Source organism: Moschus berezovskii, chromosome 9 (assembly GCF_049115385.1).
Source record: "Moschus berezovskii isolate FMDL1 chromosome 9, NW_MosBer_1.0, whole genome shotgun sequence".
In the NCBI taxonomy this organism is placed as follows: domain Eukaryota; kingdom Metazoa; phylum Chordata; class Mammalia; order Artiodactyla; family Moschidae; genus Moschus; species Moschus berezovskii.
Window position 1 is genome coordinate 102234645 of NC_142468.1, and position 22287 is coordinate 102256931.

Genomic DNA, 22287 nt, shown 5'->3' on the forward strand with positions numbered 1-22287 from the left:
CTGAGTGCCTGTGATCCAGAGTCCAAGCACCACACCTGGAGCCCACGTGCTGCAAGGAGAGGCCCCTCATGACGCAACGAAGAGCCTGCATGCTGCCATGAAGACCAGACCCAGCCAAATAGTTTTCTTAATAAAGAAATATGATTAGGTAAGAATGGTGGTAACAATGACAGAGAAAAGACATGCACAGTGCTACTTGCTGATGAACTGGATAAAGAGTGTGAGGGAAGGGGAAGAACAAAGATGCATCCTAAATAATGTATTGAAACGGAGAAGAACTGGGGAGAAACAGGTCTGGGGATTCAAATGAAAGGTTCTCTTAGAGGTACATTAAGTTGAGGTTCCTGTGAGATATCTAAGGAAGATGCGAAATGCCAGTTGTATACACAGGCACCTGAGGAGCAGAGAAGTGGTCCAGGTCAGAGATAGAATAGATTTATGAGCTAGGGGCCTAGATGATACATAAAATCCATTCTGTTTATTAAAATAGGACTGTAAACCCACCTTTTGGTAAAGCTCAGATTTTAGTTGGAATAAGGATGCTCCTGTCAAAGCTATGGTTTTTCCAGTAGTTATGTATATAGATGTTAGAAGTGGACCATAAAGAAAGCTGAGCACCAAAGAATTGATGCTTTTGAACTGTGGTGTTGGAGAAGACTCTTGAGAGTCCCTTGGACTGCAAGGAGGTCAAACCAGTCAGTCAGTCCTAAAAGAAATCAGTCCTGAATACTCATTGGAAGGACTGATGTGAAAGCTGAAGCTCCAACACTTCGGCCACCTAATGGCGAAGAACTGACTCACTGAAAAAGACCCTGATGCTGGGAAACATTGAAGGCACGAGGAGAAAGGGACGATAGAGGATGAGATGGTTGGATGGCATCACTGACTCGATGGACATGAGTTTCAGCAAGCTCTGGGAGCTGGCGGCAGACAGGGAAGCCTGGCGTGCTGCAGTCTGTCGGGTGCAAAGAGTCAGACATGACTGAGAGACTGAACTGAACTGAAGGATGCTCCTGAGAGACAGTCTCCATCTATGTAATAGAAAACTGAACTAGACCTGGATCTCGTCACATATGAAATGCTGCTAACCAGAATATTCTGGCTTGTGGTCAGTGTTCACTAGGCAGAGATCGTCCCTACTTGTCTGCAGATCATGCTTTACTGTCCTCTTACGAGGCTGTGAACTTATTTTGAACCGTGTTTTTGGATCTCTTATAAAACTTCAGATCATCACCTCAGATTTTGATCCATTAGCCCCATTAGGTGAGAACAATAAATAAATAAATTGTTAGGTAAACAGTTTTCAAACCTGTTTACAGAGGTTTGCTATAGGTCTGGGTTTTTTATTTGCGTTTGTTCTAAAGAAATCTCAATCCAAATGTAAACCTAATATGTCAGTGTTTTCATAAACAAGTGAACTGCTAAGACAGCTAGATAGCTTACACTGGGTAACTGATCCACTTTTCTTGTATGTCTACTTTTCCTTTCCTCCCTCTAAAGTAGTTTCCTTCTTCATTATCATAACCAATTTTGGTTTACCCAGAGGTCTGTCATTTATTCTACTATAAGTCTCTTCTTTCACTGTTTGTAGATGAAAAAGCACAGTGAAACAAACAACAAAAACCTCTCTCACCTCTTATAAACCCTCCTGCCAAAAATGTATTTTAGATGCTTACAAGAGTGGTGGAAGAAAGAGCTTGGAAAGCACTATAAAAACAAATAAAACACCAAATACTAAAGACTGCCCTGCCGGTAAGTTAGGACACATGATCTGTGGTATTTAATTTGGGATTTGGGATATAATTCATAATTGTTATGCAATTAGTCCAGCAAGACCAAGATGTTCTTAAATTGTATTTCCGAATTCTTACCTGGAGAATTCCAACTATAAACGTCATACTGCCTTGTAGGAAATGTCCATCAACAAAGATCCCAAAGGAAAAGCAGCAGCCCAATTTGCCTTTAGTGATTTCACCAACAAACCATGGGCCTGAAAGAGGCAATGGACAGGAAAGGAATTTATATAACTATGACTCTGATTACACATACCACAAGATACATTTTAGGACTAATGAAGAAATATGGGACGAGTCATCTATAAGCATTCATTTGCATAGCTTTTCTTCTCTGTTAATCTCTGGTGTACCCAATATCCCAGCTAACCAATTATTTGCTCTTTTGCTCCCTCTTTCTCTAGATTATAAAATTGCCTAAGTGCTATATCTGGAATAGATTCCAGTAACAGACTGGAGTACATACACAAACTTTAGAAGATTCTATTGCAGTAATGCATTTACTTTCCTTTAAGAAGCAAAGAGGTACTCCATCGACACCATACTTAATTTTCCAGATAACTGAAATTTACTCCTTTAAGCAATAAGACTTCAACCACTTTAATCATTCTAAAATGTACTTATCTTTCTTATTAATGTTAATGAATATATTTTATCCTTTTCTTGCTGACCCACAATCCTTACTTTGTACATCAACTACATACTCTGGGTTAACATGTTCATAGCTTAACTCACTTCTTTAATTTTTCAGCTGCAATGCCAGAATGACTTTTCTCTACTCCCTGTGTATTTACTGCTCCTTCTCAATGTGCAGGCTTCTGGAACTACTATATTGTCAGGAGTGATTAAGAGACAGTCGGATTTCCCTTCTCAAAATGCAATACTATGATTTGCTGGTAAGAGTAGAGTTCAACTTTAAAAAGTCACAGGTAATTTTCTCAGATATATATTATATATACTCCATTAGATACATCTTAGTTTAAGTTTTAACCTTGAAAAATGAAACAACTTCTCCTTTTCTAATGTTTCCCTTTACAGTCAGGAAACAAATCACTTGCTTTGGTCCTAGTGGAAAACAAGTGTCTGAAACAGCCTCAACCCATCTTCTAACAAAGAAACCGACCTCCAAAGGGGAATCTGCCATAGCTTGTTATACACAATTGTAAAGGGTCATATTTTTATTTAACTACTTTCTGTTCTCTGGTGAGAGTAACTAATGAGGAAATAAAAGTCCAAAGATGGACTAAACGTATGAAATATAGACTAAAGATATATTAACTCCTAAATGACTCTTAGTAAAGAACATTTGTAAAAAGTTTTAAAAAGAGACTCACAGGACTTTCCGTTTCCATAAATGACTAAAGTGATTTTGTCCGTATTGAGTGTAATAATTAATATGAGAAGAGCTCAGATGCCTGAACTCACTGCTTATCTCGGCTTCTCTCTCTTTTGAGCTGAGTGTTTAGGAGTCACATGGCAGTAAAGAGTCTTTCAACTACATAATAGGCATTGTGCTTACTGCTGCGCATAGAGAGGAACAGGATAGATAAGACATCAGTCGATATTCTAATGAGGGGAGAGAAGACATACACAGAAGATAATCACAAATTCTGACAAAGTAATGAAAGAAATAAAGTGTGGTGAACTAGAGGACAAAACTTTCATATGATCAAAGGCTGCTCTGAGGAGACGACATTTAAACGGAACTCCTGTCTTCTATTAAGTTTCTACCCAAATACTAATTCTCACGGTCCTCTCGGCACCCTTGAGTTAGCGTGGTGTTGATTGAATGTGCTTTAAGTTAGGACATCTGTATCCCCCAGATCATGCCCCAGGAAATGGAGAAGCCACGTGCCAGGCATCATGCTCCTCAGAGCCTAAATGGCTAATGTGAAAATTTTCAGTACATTCTTGGGCAGAATTCTCCACAATTTTCAGGTTTCCTAAATGACTTACCCAGCACTGTATACAGGGTCAGCAACAACACAGAATAGTAGGAGAGATTGAGTTTGCTCAAGACATGAAGGGAAAATGACGTCAAATTTATAAATCCCGGCAGTCCTAAACAGAATAAATTTGAAAACTCCAGTAAACACATTCAAAGTTCAGGTTCTTTAAAATACTTTCTAGAAGACTTCCAATGGCTATCTAAAACATCTACAGCAAATCATTTGTAATATGGATGACTTGACTTTAAATCAGAAGTTGGCAGGAATTCTGGTAAGCCATTTCACTTAGAATTACAGAGAAGTTCAAAGCAATGGTGTAGTTGCAAGACAGACAGACACACACACACACACACGCATAAATATTCTGTGCTCAAAAAATGATCAAGTCTTTGGTTTCCATGAGACTTAGTATCTGAATGTAGAAACTTCCAAAAGTTATATCAAAGTAAGTCAAAGGTCACCCAGTGTTCTGGGTGCACTGCAACACTATTTACAACAGTTAAGACATGGAAACAACCTAAATGTGTGCATGCGTGTGTGCTCAGCCATGTCTGACTCTTTGTGACCCCACAGACTATAGCCCACCAGGTTCTTCCATCCATGGAATTCTTGAGGCAAGAATACCAGACTGGGTTGCCATTTCCTATTCCAACACACTGTGTATAAGACAGATCATCAACAAGGATCTACTGTACAGCAGCTTTGGTTCCAAATTGGGAGAACTGGACATGAAGGTTGTCTATTGTCACCCTGCTTATCTAACTTCTATGCAAAGTACATCATGCAAAATGCCGAGCTGGAAGAAGCACAAGTTATAATCAAGATTGCAGGGAGAAATATCAATAATCTCAGATATGCAGACGACACCAAACGTACGGCAGAAAGCAAAGAACTAAAGAGCCTCTTGATGAAGGTGAAAGAGGAGAGTGAAACAGTTAGCTTAAAACTCAACTAAGATCATGACCCCCGATCCCATCACTTCATGGCAAATAGGTGGGGAAACAACGGAAACAGTGACAAGACTTTATTTTCTTGGACTCTAAAATCACTGTGAATGGTGACCGCAGCCATGAAATTAAAAGACGCTCTTTCCTTGGAAGAAAAGCTATGACCAACCTAGACAGCATATTAAAAAACAGAGACATTACTTTGCCAACCAATGTCTGTAGTCAAAGCTATAGTTTTTCCAGTAGTCATGTAAAGATGTGAGAGCTGGACAATAACAAACACTGAACGCTGAAGAACTGATGCCTTCAAACTGTGGTCCTGGAGAAGACTCTTGAGAGGCCCTTGGACAGCAAGGAGTTCAAACCAGTCAATCCTGAAGGAAATCAGTCCTGAATATTCATCGGAAGGACTAATGCTGAAGATGAAGCCCCAATACTGGCCACCTGATGTGAAGAGCCAACTCACTGGAAAAGACCCTGATACTGGGAAAGATTGAAGGCAGGAGGAGAAGGGGACCACAGAGGATGAGACGGTTGGATGGTTTCACCAACTCAATGGACATGAGTTTGAGCAAGCTCCAGGAGCTGGTGATGGAGAGGGAAGCCTGGCGTGTGACAATCCACAGGGTCACAGAGAGTGGACAGGAGTGAGTGACTGAACAGAAACAACTGTACAGCACAGGGAACTCTGCTCAATGTTCTGTGATGACCTCCATGAGGAGAGAGCCTGAGAGAGAATGGACACATGCATGCGTTTACCTGAATCACTGTGCTGTGTACCTGAAACGCAACAGTATAAATCAAATGTACTCCAATGAATTTTTTAAAACTATATATATATATATATATCTCAAAGGCAAATATCAAACTTTAATCTTAAGTATGAATATCTAAAGTTACCATGAGTATCTGTCCAAATATTCCCTTCCCATATGTGATGCAGCTCTTAACTCAGTTATCCTCTTACTTCAACTGAAAGGGATCCCTAAAAGATCTCCAGATTAACACCTCTGAACATACAGTGCCAGAAAGCCAAAGTGCCAGGGCTTTATTCTGCAGCCACAGACTAGAGCATCACAGATCCTCAGCCCCAGCCAGCCAGTTCACTGGTCTGCGGCTGATCATGTACCAGGTATCAGAAGACTGTGATGGGAAGCTCAGGACACGCTGAGCAACACCTGAGGGCAAACTCTCTAAAGGACTGGCCCCAGGGAAAGACAGCCTGAGAGAAGTGAAACGGCAGGTCTTCCCTAGTAGACCAGCACGTTCATTTCACACTCATAACGCTGCGCAACCCGACAGACAGTCACAGACGAAGCCTGACGCCGCGCGGCCTTTCTCACCCTGGGTGTTGCATCCTTCCTGCTCAATCCTCTCTCGTTCCAGCCTGGGACTCCTCAGGGGATGGTCCACGTATCCATCCATCATCATTGTTTATTTATTTTAAATATAGCATTCTTTAGCCTGAGAGGCAGCTATGCTCTACATTTTAAGGAATGATTCTCTACTTGGACCATTCATTAGAATAACCTGGGGGAACTTTTAGCAAAGACTCATGCCCAAGTCTCACCCTCCAGAGATTCTGATTTAGTTGGCCTGGGAAAGAGGGGAGTTGAGGCAGCAACCCAGGGGATTCTAGGCAGCAGGACTGAGAAATACTGCTCTGGACAGAGCCGTGCTTCTCAGCCCTACCACACACTGGGATCATCTGAGGAGCTTTAAAAAATACTGATGCTTAGGTCCTACCCGCAGACATTCTGTGTAAGCACTGAAAGTACTGTGTAGACACTGCGATTTTAAAAGTTCCCCAGGGCATTCTAAGGTGTAGTCAGATTGAGAAGTGTTTACAGAAAAGAACTGACCTGGAGTCAGACTCTTATTAGTTATAAGACACTAGATAACCTACATTAACTCTGCAATCCTCAGTTTTCTAGCCTTTAAATGGGAAACAATAATACCTACCTCACAGGATTGTTGTAAGATTAAGATAATGTAAGTAAAAATACGTTGTGAATTTTAAATAACTGTACAAAAATACTGGTAATCCCACATGAGGCTGAGGCCTCCCTCAAATATTTATTTATTTACATTTTGTGCAATAATGCTTTTTGAACTTTTTCACAGAATTTAAAAATATATATATAAGCAGGAAAACATTCAGTAGGATATGAATACTACCTATGCAGTTAACCATCTTATGGTTTAATCTTTACTACAGTCCTCCCCTTCCCCACAATCAGTTCCTGGGATTTCATCCAAGCCAGGAAGGAATAAGGAACATTTACTTCAACAAGTGTCAATATTTATTGTCTGTAATACACAAACTCAGAGCTGGGTGCTGTAGAAAACAGAAAAGAAGTACTAAACAAGGACTCCTATATTGAGGAACTTGAGTCTGATTGAGGAGAAAATATATACATTTGAAGTGGTGATGTAAACAAGGTGATTGGCTGGTTAAGTACAGAATTAATCCTTAGGAAGGACTCTTGGCATTCAGAGACACAAAAGTTCATTATGACCTGGAATTGTTGGAGAAAATGGTACGGAAAAGGGGGTTTGAAGTGAACACGATAGTTTGAAGGATGCACCTCACAGAGTTCAGGCAAAGACAGTCTGCACTGGTATTTGTTTAGTCAGGAGATTATGGGATGCATAAAAGTAAGGTCTTCTAAGAATAAAAGGAACCCATGGAGACTAACCGCTATGCTCTGCATATGCTCGATACCGAAAAATAATGCGAACAATGAGCCGCATCAGCGCAATCATCACAAATATGACCCGGGCCTGCAGACAAAGAGAGATTAACATGGAACAGACAAATGGCTACATCTTCAGTTTTTATAAACAGCCCTTTAACACAAATGGAAATGACATCATTAGGAGAAATGACTATCTAAGAAAAATATACAGTCAAAGAGAATTGAAAATCTGATGCAGCAAAGAAGATAATTATAAGTTGCCACAGCATTTGTCTTTTAAGATTTGGATACCTGGACCAACATTGAAACTAAATAATCTCATACAGTTACATAAAATCAAATTAAAATAGTCCACTTTCAGTGTACTAGGTTAAGTATACTTTGTGCTGTTTTATTTAAAGTGTTCAAAGGGTGTTACAAACTTACAGTTACAGGGGGAGGGCAGAAGGGGAGAAGGGATAGTTAGGTAGTTTGGGATGGACATGTACATACTGCGATATTTAAAGTGGATAATCAACAAAGACCTACTGTATAGCACAGGGAACTCTGCTCAATATTATGTAACAACCTATATGGAAAAAGAATTTGAAAAAGAATAGATACATGTAAATGTATAACTGAATCACTTTGCTGTACACTTGAAACTATCACAACACCGTTAATCAACTACACACCAATATAAAACAAAAAGTTCTTTTAAAAAGTATAAAAGTGGAAAAAGAAAAAACCCAGCATGCAGTACACTACAAGCTGAATGAACAGAGACTGTATTTCCTTATGCTTTCTCCACCAGGAAATCACTTACTTGAAGGTGAATTCATAGTAAAGAGACATGTAATCTAGGTTCTTGTGCTCCAAGGACGGGCCCCAGGTCATCTCTGGAATCACCTTGAGCCTCTTAGGAATGCAGAGTTTCAGGCCCCATTTCAGCTCTACTAATCAGAATCAGCCTCTTATTCACATTTCCAGGTGATTCATAAGTACAGCAAAGTTTTCAAAGCCTGATCTAGGTGACTATTAAAAATCACCCAAAAAAGAAAAAGTAATAAATGATTTGTAAAAATGAGATGCAAATGCCCATTAGGCATATTTTTTAATGTTCAATCACACAAGAAATAAAAGTATATTAAAATAATAAGTAATGCACATTAGGTCTGTGAGGATATAAGAGGATATTAAGCTATCTTTGGAAGGTGAAATGAAAGGGGCTTAAATTTTCTTCTCAACATTGTAGTGCACTTTATGTTAATACCCAGGAGACGGAGATCTGAGGAAACTAGACTGTAAATTGCCAAAGATTCTCTGAAAGACAGTTTGACAGTGTATTAAAAACTAAAAAAACAACAAAAAAATTTATTCATTCAAGAAATACTTATTTGAGGGTCTACTTGTGTTAGGCATACCAAAAAGACACACTTGCCCTCATGGGACTTATCTTTTTGTGAGGGAGAAGAGACCAAAAACAACAAATGTAATAAATAATTTTAAAACCTGTGTAATTGTATAAATTATATAATAAATAAATGAAGCATGTAGAATAATGTGTCCATTCTTTGATCCAACAATTCATTTCTAGAAATTTCCAAAAAATCTATTAAATGCAGAAACAAGCAATATGTTTACAGTAGAGGGAAAAATTGGAAACAAATGCTCAGCAATAGGGAAATGGTCAAATAAATTAAGATATGTCTATGACAATATAATACAGCCAATAAGAATCATTTATAAAACAAATCTGACGTAAGAAAATCATCAAAACAAATTCCTCAGTAGAAGAAATCAAATGGAAAAACAGAATGAAAAGTATATTACCATTTTATACTAAAACTTATATCCAAATGTAAATAAGAGAAAAATAAACAAATAGTATTCTAAGGAGAAATACAATGGTTCTAATGGTTAGTGTGATAAAAGAATGATGTGGGGTTCATAATACTTTATTTCTAAATTTTCCAGTTTTTCTGTATTAAGCATGTATTATTTATGTGGGAAGAAATATTTTTGAAATATCCTAATTTAGCACAGTTCCTATAATTCCCTTAGTGATCCTTGTTTTATGTCATTACTTAGAACCAGGTTCCAGAACAGGTACTCCATGTCCGTGTCTCCTCTTCTTTTAATTCAAATCAATTTAAAGTCACTGTATTCTTCTAGACAAACAACTAAACTTTTAATCTGATAAGGTTCTGCTTTCTCATCACATGAGTATATTATTTATGACATTAGACCTACCAAATCTAGTAAAAACCTATATAATACTAAGTTGAATTTACTCACCACAGTACAATGGTCAGTAAAGAGAATAAATGATGCCAGGGGATCAAGTCTGAGGTGAACATCCTCTCGAGCTGAAAATATGCGGTGAGCACTCTTACTTCTTCCGGCAGAATCCTAGTAATAGGCACGATAGGAAAGCAGCCCTCACGTGCAAATATGTGCAACGGCCCAGGATTAAGTTTCCAATGATTCTCGTCAATTATCTCAGAATAAGTGACACCTTTTTCATTTATTTTTGAGTCTTCCTATAAGAACTTGATTTTTTTTCCCAGAGTTATCTTCGTACTTTATTTTTTTTTTTCACTTTAAACTTTTTATTTTGTACTGGGGTATAGCTGATTAACAATGTTGTGGTAGTTGCAGGTGAACATACGAGCACTTCAAATAAAACTTCTTTTAAACTTTGTAATTCTAGATTTGAATTGGAAATACCAGTGTATATCACAAAGTAGTCTTAGATAAAACATCTGTATTTCCTTTTGTTTATTGAAAAGACATAAAAACAGTAATGAGCTGTCTCAAAATAAAATTCTCCACTGCATGAAACCAATGGTCTTTAGAGAAATAGCTGATTCCAATTTTTTAAAAAATGTATTTATTTATTTTAATTTTTGAGTAAGAAATGCATGAGGGCTTAGAACATCTTTGTACCAGAAAGCAAGAAAATGTAACAAGGACTATTAGAATTGTATCAGAGGACTTAGTGGCCAACTTAAAGAGGCTCCTACCAGCCAAAGATGGGACGACTGAGCATCAAAAAAATAAATAAATAAATGCAATGGAGTGAAACATACCAACCACGTGTTTTTAAAGTATGACTTCATAATGATACTAAAAGACTCATTTGGTGACCTTTGGCAGACGGTGGAGAACTCATTATTCTGAAAGCAGGTTTAGAAAAGGGAAGGTGGAGGATGAGTGAAGACTCTATCCTGCCTTTCCCGTATGAACTCTGTATCTGGGGATCAAATAGGTGAGGCAAATTTTTTCTTTATGGGAATCTTCTAATTAATACTCATGTAAGTAAGAGTGGCAATTTGAATATCACCATTTTATAACTCCAGTGAAGTAATGTGTTAGTCTCAGACTCTCAGTAGGCGCTAGAACTCCCACAGTGAAAAGCTGGCGGGTACTTCATAATGAATGGAGGATAAGCCAGCAATGTGCTGGCACTGACTTGTCTGACAAGGGCCAATTGCTACATGTTCAGGAACACTGCAGACCAGCTAATGTGTTGGTAGCTTAAAACCAGCTACAGGAGGAATATTTATACTATGGAAATTGGGATAAATCAAGTTCCTCCCTTCAAACATGCCCCAAGTTAGTAGTTAAACATTTACCAGCACACCACTGTGTAGGGTCAACAATATGTACATACAGTGATCAATTTTGATATTGTTAAAAGAGAGACAACCAGATATTATAGACTTCTGATAAAAGCATAAAACACCAAAGGAAGTATTCCTGCCAAAAAACAGACTCAAATATGATCAAACCTTAAAATATAACTACCAGTTATAGAAACTAGAGGGGACGGAGAATCATACTACATAATACCACATGGATACAAACGGCAAAAGTCTAGAATACAGAAACACTAGAGGATAAAAGGTCCAGTTTCCAAAGTAAACAAATTGCAAGGGGGAAGAAGGAAGGAGGATGGAAAGGTAACCTACAGATTAAGAAACTGAAAAGACAAATCAGCTAAATGCAATATTTGAGCCTTGTCTGAATTCTGATTTGAACCAACCAAGGGCAATATAAATGACAAAATGAGAAAACTGGAACATTAGCTAAATAGTTTGAAATTAAGGTATAAGTGTTAATTTTTCAGGTGTGATATGGTATTATCATTACTTTTTTAAAACAGTTATCTTTTAGTGATACATACTAGCATATTAATATTTACACAGATGAAATAACATTGTGGTACACGAGGAAGTAGATGGGGTATACATGAAACAAGACTGTTCATGAGTTGATAATCTTTAAAGTTGGTCAATTCGTTAAAGTTGGGAATTCATTATAGTATTATCTCTTGCACTTATTTAAAAAATTCCCTATCGTGAAAAGCTTTAAACCAGCAAAAAGAACTTGCACTGGTGTTTATCGAACTTTTATTTCTCAAATGTTCTTACTCTGAATTACATATTCTTGGTTTTTTTTTAAGTTCTTATTTTAATGCAGGGATTCTCTTTGAGAGAGATTTCTAAAGTTTACTCTTTAAATTGGCAAAGCAGGCACAATAATCTTACATTCTGGTTTTCAAACTTTAATGTACATCAGAATCACCTGGAGGGATTGTCAAAACATAGGGTTAGCTTCCATCTCCAGAGTGTCTGATTCATAGGTTTGAGATGGGACTTCTAATGAGTTTCCAGGTGATGTTGATGCTACTACTTCAGGAAGCACACTGAGAACTGATTGAAAGGTCTAGTTGGTACTAGGTTGCCTGGAAATGTACAGATATTCAATAAATACATGCATAGATAAAATAAAATAAATCAGTGTCTTCTCCCATGAAGTTTTCTCTCAGACTTATCTTTATCTATATGTAAACTATATTTGTAAATACAAATATCTATATGTAAACTATATAAACTTATACATAAACTTATCTATATGTAAACTATATGTAAATCTGCATGTAAAAGGACAGAATTTTCTCATTGATGAATAAGGGGACTAGGTTCCCTATTTTAGTATTCAGTAGACTAATTTCTTAGAATTATATTCATATAGACAGAAAACAGATCAGTGGTTGCCTTAAATGGGGGTAGAAGGAAAGCAGTTGCAAAAGGACATAAGAAGACTTTCGAGGGAGACAGATGGTATTGATTGTAGGAATGGTTTCAAGGATGTGCAAGTCAAAACGCACCAAACTGTACTCTTAAATAGATGGGTTTTAAATATAAATTACATCTCAAAAATGTAAGAAATATGAAACATATAAAAATATATGTTATTTCACATTTTTACTAAGGATTCAACTAAGCAGGCAGGAATGTTTTGAGGAAAGTGAACTATGGTTTCTTCCTTATAAAACAAGCAATCCAAAGATTTGGGAGTTCTACCTTCCTACAAGGAGCAGGTCTCCTGTGGTTGCTCTCACTTCTTCCCCGTGACTGTAAAGATAGGGAACAATTTATTCTATGTGTACTTAAATCTTCAAGTCGTTTTAAAATAAGCCAACTTCTAATATGAAAGACATTAAGGAGAGCATCCCCTCCTTCCACATCCTACCCATGAGTTTCTTCTTCCTTCTAAGCAGATGGGTGGCACTGCCAAGTGCCTTCTCCTGTTTCCTCATCTATGAACTGGGGATAAAACTTACATCATGGAACATTGCTACATGGATTTAGGAAAAAAAAAAAAATCCTAAGTGTCTTAGAAAAAGAAGCTCAGTAAATAGCTCCTTCCTGCTCAAAATCCTTCTCTGAGACACACATATAAAAAAGACGAGACTAATTACATGTGTTTTCTGAAGGATTACTTGGCAATCTTCAAACTAAGACTTAACATTAAAAGATCAGCTTCAAACTGTCATCAAACCATAGTGTGGTAGAGATTGACAGGTTTTTTTTCAAGAAACTAATTTTTCAGCACAGTCTATCACCTAACGCGTTTCAGTATATTGATAAAACTGCTCGATTTTGGTAATGATGATCACTTTCTACTCTGGCAGGTCTGCTGAATTAAATGCCCCACAAGCTGAATCACAAAAGGGATAGGCAGGCAGTCACTGCACACCCTATCAAATGCCCACTCCTCCCCAAAAAGATCTCTTTGATGCCTTGAAAATTCTCTATCCTAGGCTTTCAAAACAGTAAAAATAATTTTTTTTACTATGTGTACTTATATCTTCAAGTCATTTTAAAATAAGTCAACTTCTAATGTGAAAGACATTAAGGAGAGCATCCCCTCCTTCCATCCTACCCATGAGTACAGCAGTCAAAGGTGTGGACACATAAATACATGTTTTCTGACTTATTCTCTTTAGATACCTTGGGGAAATTCTGGTCAAAGTTGGAAGAAAGCACAAGAATGATTCCCTGGGATTAAAAGAGGGAACTGTAGTTGGTAGTTGCACACTCATGTTCTCTGCCCAGTTTTCAGTCTAACAGCAGAATTGCTCCTGAGTGGATATGTTCAGAAGATATTAAATCCAGTGTATTCAAAATTTTTTACTTAGTTTCATCTTAATCAACTGACTAAGAAAAAAAAAATCAAAGTTCAATGTGGCTACTAAGCATTTACATATCAAGTTCAAAATTACTAACTTACCTGAACGATTACTTCTATGTCATGTGTCTTATTACTGTAGTTTTTCGGGTTCCACTTTAGTATGAAAATAGGACCAGACAAATGACTAGCTTGCCCTAAATGAACTCCATCAATCTTAAGTGCAACTGAAGTAATGGAGGATAAGGAAAAGGCCAAGACTCTAAAATGAAAGCATAAATGCAGGGTTTTAGGTATTTGCCATTGTTTCTATAAAGAAGAATAACCCTGTTATAACCTGAAAAGATGTAAGTACAGTAAACCTTCTGTCGGTTGGTCTTCAGGTTCCTGAGATGTGGAACCTGTGGATTCAACCAACCATGGATTGAAAATATTCAAAAAAGAAAAATTTCACAAAGCTTGCATTTGCCTTGCACCAGCAACTATTTACACAGAAGTTACATTGTATTAGGTATTATTAAGTAATCTGTTATTGTTCAGTCACTAAGTTGTATCCAACTCTTTTGCAACCCCATGGAATATAGCCCAGCAGATCCTTTGTCCATGGGATTTCCCAGGCAAAAATACTGCAGTGGGTTGCCATTTCCTTCTCCAGGGGATCTTCCCAACCCAGGGATTGCACACGCATCTCCAGCATTGCAGGCAGATTCTTTACCACTGAGCCACCAGAAAAGTCCATAGGTAATCTAGGTAAGATCTGAAGTCTAGGTTATAGGCAAATACTACACCATATTACATAAGGGACTTGAGCATCTGAAGACTCTGGTATTTGCAGGGGGTCCTGGAATCAGTCTCGCAGAGATACTGAAGGGCAACTGTAAAATAGACCATTACACTCTGCAACTGTTCATACGACACTATTCATATGATCTGATTTCTTTTTAAACGGTGGCTTCTGGAGTTGTATAACTCAGCAAACCTGAAAAGGTGAGAAATTAGAAACTACTCTAAATCTAAATCTGATATCCAGCTCCTATCAAGAAACTTAACTGAGAGATATACGTTCCACTTACCTAGTAATCAAAAGAAATAAAACAGCTTGGTACCCTTTTTTTCCAGAATAATGAGTAAATATTTTTAAAAGTACAATATCCAATAATGATAAGAGTTCTGTGAAATCTGCACTCCTATTTCTTGGTAACATTATAAATTAGTTACAGTTTCCAAATAAGGAAAGGAGTATATCAAAGCTGTATATTGTCACCCTGCTTACTTAACTTATACGCAGAGTACATCATGAGAAACACGGGGCTGGAAGAAGCACAGCTGGAATCAAGATTGCAAGCAGAAATATCAATAACCTAAGATATCCAGATGACACCACCCTTATGGCAGAAAATGAAGAAGAACTAATAAAGACTTGATGAAAGTGAAAGAGGAGAGTGAAAAAGTTGGCTTAAAACTCAACATTCAGAAAACTAAGATCATGACATCTAGTCCCATCACTTCAAGGCAAATAAATGGGGAAACAATGGAAACAGTGACAGACTTTATTTTGGGGGGCTCCAAAATCACTGCAGATGGTAACTGCAGCCATGAAATTAAAAGACGCTTGCTTCTTGGAAGAAAAGCTATGACCAACGTAGATAGCATATTAAAAAGCAGAGACATTACTTTGCCAACCAAGGTCTGTCTAGTCAAGGCTATGGTTTTTTCAGTATTCATGTATGGATGTGAGTTGGACTATAAAGAAAGCTGAGTGACAAAGAATTGATGCTTTTGAACTGTGTTGTTGGAGAAGACTCTTGAGAGTCCCTTGGACTGCAAGGAAGTCCAACCAGTCCATCCTAAAGGAAATCAGTCCTGAATATTCATTGGAAGGACTGATGCTGAAGCTGAAACTGCAATCCTTTGGCCACCTGATGGGAGGAGTTGACTCATTTGAAAAGACCCTGATGCTGGGAGGTATTGGGGGCAGGAGGAGAAGGGGGTGACAGAGGATAAGATGGCTGAATGGCATCACAGACTCAATGGGCATGAGTCTGAGTAAACTCCGGGAGTTGGTGATGGACAGGGAGGCCTGGCATACTGCAGTCATGGGGTTGCAAATAGTTGGACACGACTGAGCGAGTGAACTGAACTGAACTGACATCTCCAGACAAGTTCTGGATTTAAAAACCAGCTCCATATTGGATGTCACCAGTTATTTCAAGGCTTGTGAAGTGCCCCTTGCCTCATTTGTGCTTCTTCAAGTGACAGTTAAAATTCACTGTAATAAATCCCAAATACCTTCCTAATCACCCACTAGAGTAAACTGCTGGTCCATTTTTCTCTCCCAGTACTGAGGTATTAAAATTTCATCTTCTCTTCCATCTACAGGTCATTCAGCAGAGGAATTGATGCTACTGGAACGGTCCATAGCCTTCACACTTCAACGTGTATAAGAATCACCTGGAGTTTAACATAACCTTCAGGTTCCCGGGCCCTCCTCACAAGTCTATCCCAGGCCAGGCACTGTGCCAGAAGATTTTACATGCAAAATGTGAGGGAGACATTATTCTTTTCAAGTGATAAAACAGAAACTTATAGACATGAAGAGAATAGATTTTGCCATAATTCAGCTAGGTGCTTTATCTTTCAAGAGATTAGGATAGCCCTAGTGAAAATTATACCTAATCTGAGTATGGCTTCTAGCTAATGTTTAACTGTAATGTTTTCCCTCTTTGCTCTGGTCAACATTATAACATCATTTTTTTTTTTAGCTGATTTCTTAAATAATGTCACCTAAAGCACTATGGACATGAGTTTGAGTGAACTCCAGGATTTGGTGATGGACAGGGAGGCCTGGCGTGCTGTGATTCATGGGGTCGCAAAGAGTCGGACACGACTGAGCGACTGAGCTGAACTGAACTGAAAGCACTATACTTGATCAACAGCTCGATTTAATAAAGAAACACTTAATGTTAGCTCCTGAGAGACAAGATTAATTAATCTTTGCCCTCAAGGATTTCACCGTCTAGCCAGCCACCCTGATCAGACCATAGTCCTAGGGGCAAAAATCTACTCAAGGGCAGAATTTCAGACTGATTCTTTTTTATCTAATGAAGTAATTATGTTGTCATCCGAGGCTGATATTGATGTACAATCTTGGCCAAAGTGCTTTCTGTAGGGAGGAGAGAGAAGGATGTGTTCTTCCGTTCGGCACTCTGATCCCTTCAGCACTGGCCTCTTTTCTCCAAGCTGTCTGCACATTGGCCCAGAGTCACAAGGTGGCAGGATAAGCCTCATCATTTCTCATCCAAATCAACTGAAGCCATAGGCTTTTAAGAGCATGCTCGCTCCGCCCATACCTCTCAAACACATGCTGGGAGATATTTAGAGCAAATATTATCCACATTAGTTTTAGCTCGAGTAACTTGTTTCCCTCTACCACCCACCCATCAGTTCTACTCTGCTTTCAGTGCTAACTCAAGGACATTCCAAGGTTATACTTTGGAGTACCCCTGGAGCATCTGGGATTTCATCCTGCGTTTCAAAACCTTTTCATGTCCTACTCATTGATCTGTTTGCATAAAAAATCTGTTAATTTTGCCATTTTAATGGCTATCTAGCTGCTTTAATATGAATGTCTTGGTATTACAATAGCTTGTATATTTCCAAATCAGTCCGAGATTCTTTTTCTTTTAGTCTAAAATGAGCTGTAGCGCAGAATCTGTTCTTCCATGAAGCCATATCTCTCCAGGACTTCCCTGTAGCTCAAATGGTAAAAAATCTGTCTGCAATGCAGGAAACCAGGGTTCAATACCTGGGTTGGGATGATCCTCTGGAGAAGAGAATGGCAATCCACTCCAGTATTCTTGCCTGGAGAATCCCATGGACACTCAAGGAACTAGGTCCCGGCGCCGCACCCCCGGCCGGGAGCCGCCTGTTGATCGCGGTGCTCACCGGGGCCATGGCGCCGCCCTGCTCGCCGGCCCCGCTCTTCGGGGCAGACGCACTGACGGCCCGCACTGCCCGCTCCGGGATGGGCGCACGCACGGTATTCTGAAGTCTCAGGAAGCTGGCCCAGTTAAATGTTCATGGCCCAGGAGAAAGGCATATAAGAAACCATGGCACTCCCTTTTCAAAAAGAGCTGGAGAAATACAAGAACATTGATGAAGATGAGCTTCTTGGCAAACTCTCAGAAGAGGAACTGAAACAGTTGGAAAATGTTCTTGATGACCTAGATCCCGAGAGTGCACTGCTGCCAGCTGGATTTCGACAGAAAGACCAAACACAGAAAGCAGCCACAGGCCCGTTTGACCGCGAGCATCTCCTTATGTACCTGGAGAAGGAGGCTTTGGAACAGAAAGACAGGGAAGACTTTGTGCCCTTCACTGGAGAAAAGAAAGGGAGAGTCTTTATCCCCAAAGAAAAGCCAGTGGAAACTCATAAAGAAGAAAAGGTGACCCTGGACCCAGAACTGGAAGAAGCTTTGGCCAGCGCCTCCGACACTGAACTCTATGACCTTGCAGCTGTTCTTGGAGTACACAATTTGCTCAACAATCCCAAGTTTGATGAAGAAACAACCAACACAAAAGGCGGCAAAGGGCCTGTGAGAAATGTGGTCAAAGGTGAAAAGGTCAAGCCAGTATTTGAGGAACCACCCAATCCCACAAATGTGGAAGTAAGTCTACAGCAGATGAAAGCCAATGATCCCAACTTGCAAGAAGTCAACCTCAACAATATTAAGAACATTCCAATCCCAACCCTGAATGAATTTGCAAAGGCTCTGGAGACCAACACTCACGTGAAAAAGTTCAGTCTGGCCGCAACCCGCAGCAATGACCCTGTGGCAATTGCCTTTGCAGATATGCTAAAAGTAAAGAAGACCTTGAAAAGTCTAAACATAGAATCCAATTTCATCACTGGTGCTGGGATCCTGGCCCTGGTAGAGGCGCTAAAGGAAAATGACACCTTGATCGAGATCAAGATCGACAACCAGAGACAGCAGTTGGGAACAGCTGTGGAGATGGAAATTGCCCAGATGCTGGAGGAGAATTCCAGGATCCTCAAGTTTGGATATCAGTTTACCAAGCAAGGACCACGAACAAGAGTGGCAGCTGCCATCACAAAGAATAATGACCTGGGTAATGCAGGCATAATATGGGCTGTTAGTAATTACAAGAGCAGGATAACCATTCATTTCTCCACTTCAGATATAACATCTCACAGATAACCATTCCATTGGCCTTTGGTGTGAGCCCTTCATCAGAAGTATATTATTACATGGTCATAGGAATCCACATCATCTTTACAGTGTTTTTATCGTGGCATTCTTTCAAGAGAAATTTTTTTTCCCAAGCAGCCTTTGATTTTTGTTTAGTTTCCTTTGTGTATTTACTTCTGCTTTACTTACTTCTTATGCGTAATCACCCTCTGTTGTTAATCTACACCAGAAAGTGGACACAGTGACATGGAAATTTCCAGTTCACTTATGTTTGACTCCCAACTGTGCTTTTGTACTTGGGTTTAAGTATGGTTATGTCTGATACTTTGGTGAGTTACATATGAAATGACCTAATAGAGCTATGTTTTTTAATGGTTAAAAAAAAAAAAAAGGAGCTAGGTGGGCTACAGTCCATGGGGTTGCAAAGAGTTGGACATGACTTAGCGACTAACACATGCGTGCCTGCGCGCGCACACACACACACCCATCTCTCCAAGTCATGGGAAAGTCAGCCTTTCTGAGAAAGTTTTTGTTTTCCTCAGAAGTTTCAACACTTTTTCAACTCCAAGGTTAGAAACTACATTTTTCTATTATTCTTCAAGTGTTCTTGCATTTTTCTCTTTCCTTTCGCTTCTACCCTTCTCTGTGTTATCGTCTAAAAACTGCTGGCGTGGAAAGAGGCTCAGTGACATCTCTGGTGAGCTCATTGTCTTCTATTATGCTTAATTTTGTAGGTATCTGGCCCCAGACAGTAAAACTCCGAGAGTACTATAACCACATAACCTTAGTGTACCAGAATAATTCTGAGCTCATCCACTGCCAAGTAAGACAAATTATTTCAGTGCAATGGCAAAACAAAACAAAAATAAACAAGCGAAAAAACCTCCCTGAACATTCTTTCAGGACTCAGGAGCCATTAATTATAATAACTAAGAATTCCTGAAGAAAATGAGATCCTGACTGGGTTTCTGAATTTGGCTGCTGGGTAGAAACTAGGACCGAGAAACAATTAGAATGAAATGGCACACCTGCAGTGGAGCCAGCTTTCCCAGATACTCTATTTAGGTAAGAATAGGTCTGGAAGCATCACAGGCTTGATTACGGGTCAGGTCTCTTTAAGCGGTACTGCTCAAGACACTTGGAGCCTTCCCTTTCACCCTGTCTTTTCTGGGATAATGTATGTGGCTCTGAAATCTTTTCTGTTCCCTTCTGTAATCTAGAAGAGGGGAGAGAAGATGCTCAGCGCATATCCTGTGTCGTTTAGTAACTGTGTTACAGCAGTAATTTATCATCTTTTGAAATGAGATTTGGTTTTTACCACCCTGCTATTATCCTTCCCTGATCCCTCCAAATACGTTGTAACAAACTGTGTGTGTACCTTCCTTTTGAGAGTATCAATTGCACCCACCTTTGAGGTAACTCTTTGTATTTTGCTGCTGCTGCTGCTCCTGCTGCTAAGTCGCTTCAATCGTGTCCATTTTGGTTGCTTTCAAACTTTGTCAATTTTGAATAAAAATGCTAAAAACATCTGTGTGCAGGTTTTTGTGGGCATAAGTTTCAGCTCTTTTGGGTAATTACTGAGGAGCACACTTGCTGGGTTGTATGGTAAGAGCGTGTTTAGTTTTGCAACAAGCTGCCAATTCTTTCCAAAGTGGCTGGACCATGTTTCATTCATACTTGCAATGAATTAGAGTTCTTGTTCCACATTCTTGTGAGCATTTGGTGTTGTCAGTGTTCCAAATTTTGCACATTCTAATAGGTGTGGTCATGTATGGATGTGAGAGTTGGACTGTGAAGAAAGCTGATCGCCGAAGAATTGATGCTTTTGAACTGTGGTGCTGGAGAAGACTCTTGAGAGTCCCTTGGACTGCAAGGAGATCCAACCAGTCCATTCTAAAGGAGATCAATCCTGTGTGTTCATTGGAAGGACTGATGCTAAAGCTGAAACTCCAATACTTTGGCCACCTCATGAGACGAGTTGACTCACTGGAAAAGAGTCTGATGCTGGAGGGATTGGGGGTAGGACGAGACGGGGACAACAGAGAATGAGATGGCTGGATGGCATCACCGACTCGATGGACTTGAGTTTGAGTGATTTCCGGGAGTTGATGATGGACAGGGAGGCTTGGCATTCTGTGATTCATGGGGTCACAAAGAGTCGGACACGACTGAGCAACTGAACTGAACTGAACTGAATAGGTGTGTAGTGGTATCTCATAGTTCTTTTAATTTGCAGTTCCTTGATGACATATCATATGGAACATCTCTTTTTATACAAGTCTTACTTTTTAAATTAAAGTATAATTTATTTTTAATATTAGTTTCATGAGTTAGCCTAGTGATTCAGTGTTTTGAGTCATTAAGATTCAAAAATATTTAATATTATAAATAAAATTGATCAATTTTATTTAAAATATTATATTAGTTTCATGATACAATTTTTACAGATTGTACTTTATTTAATTTATTACCAGCTAATGGCTTAATTTCCTGTACTATATATACAGTACATCCTTGTTGCTTATCTATTTTATACATACTCTTAATCCCATATCACAAACTGGACCTTTCCCCTTCCCTTTCTTCACTGTTACCCACTGGATCTGTGAATCTGTTTCTGTTTTGCTATATACTTTTGTATTATTTTTCAGTTTCACCTATAATTGATGGCATGTTGCATTTGTTTTTCTCTAACTTATTTCATTAAGCATGATATTCTTTTGGTCCATCCATTTTGCTATAAATGACAGAATTTCATTCTTTTTTATGGCTGAGTAAATTCCGTTGTGTATATACAACATAGCTTCTTTTTACATTCATCTGTTGATAGTCTCAACAGGCTCATTAAAAACATTTGACAGAATTCAATATCCATTTATGGTAAAAGTTCTCAACCAAGTGGTATAGAGGAAGCATACCTCAACATAATAACCTATATATGCCAAACCCACAGCTAACATCATACTCAACAGTGAAAAGCTGAAAGATTTTCCTCTCTGATGAGAAATAAAACAAGGATACCACTCTCACCACTAATTCAATATAGCACCAGAAATCCTAGCCAGAGTGACTGAGCAAGGAAAAAAATAGTCACCCAAATCAGAAAGAAAGAAGGAAACTGTCACTATTTGCAGATGACATGATGCTATAAGAAAACAACCCTAAAGACTTCACCAAAAAACTGTTAGAACTAACAAAGGAATTCAGTAAGTCACAGGATAAAGATCGTG

General features: G+C 38.8%; 1 protein-coding gene and 1 pseudogene across 1 annotated transcript in view; one reads left to right on the forward strand and one right to left on the reverse strand.

Annotated features, from left to right (window-relative positions):
- Window positions 1–17801, reverse strand: part of LOC148776762 (transmembrane protein 62-like) — a 19410-nt gene extending 1609 nt beyond the window's left edge. Inside the window, exons 1-7 of the mRNA XM_088840231.1 lie at window positions 17756–17801; window positions 14644–14722; window positions 13950–14109; window positions 9666–9779; window positions 7389–7473; window positions 3750–3854; window positions 1872–1990 (exon numbers count right to left, since the gene is read on the reverse strand). Coding sequence (XP_088696357.1) covers window positions 1872–1990; window positions 3750–3854; window positions 7389–7473; window positions 9666–9779; window positions 13950–14109; window positions 14644–14722; window positions 17756–17801 — 708 coding nt within the window. The remainder of the gene's footprint in view (window positions 1–1871; window positions 1991–3749; window positions 3855–7388; window positions 7474–9665; window positions 9780–13949; window positions 14110–14643; window positions 14723–17755) is intronic.
- LOC129563381 (tropomodulin-2 pseudogene) lies at window positions 17249–20361 on the forward strand (annotated as a pseudogene).
- Window positions 20362–22287: the final 1926 nt, after the last annotated feature.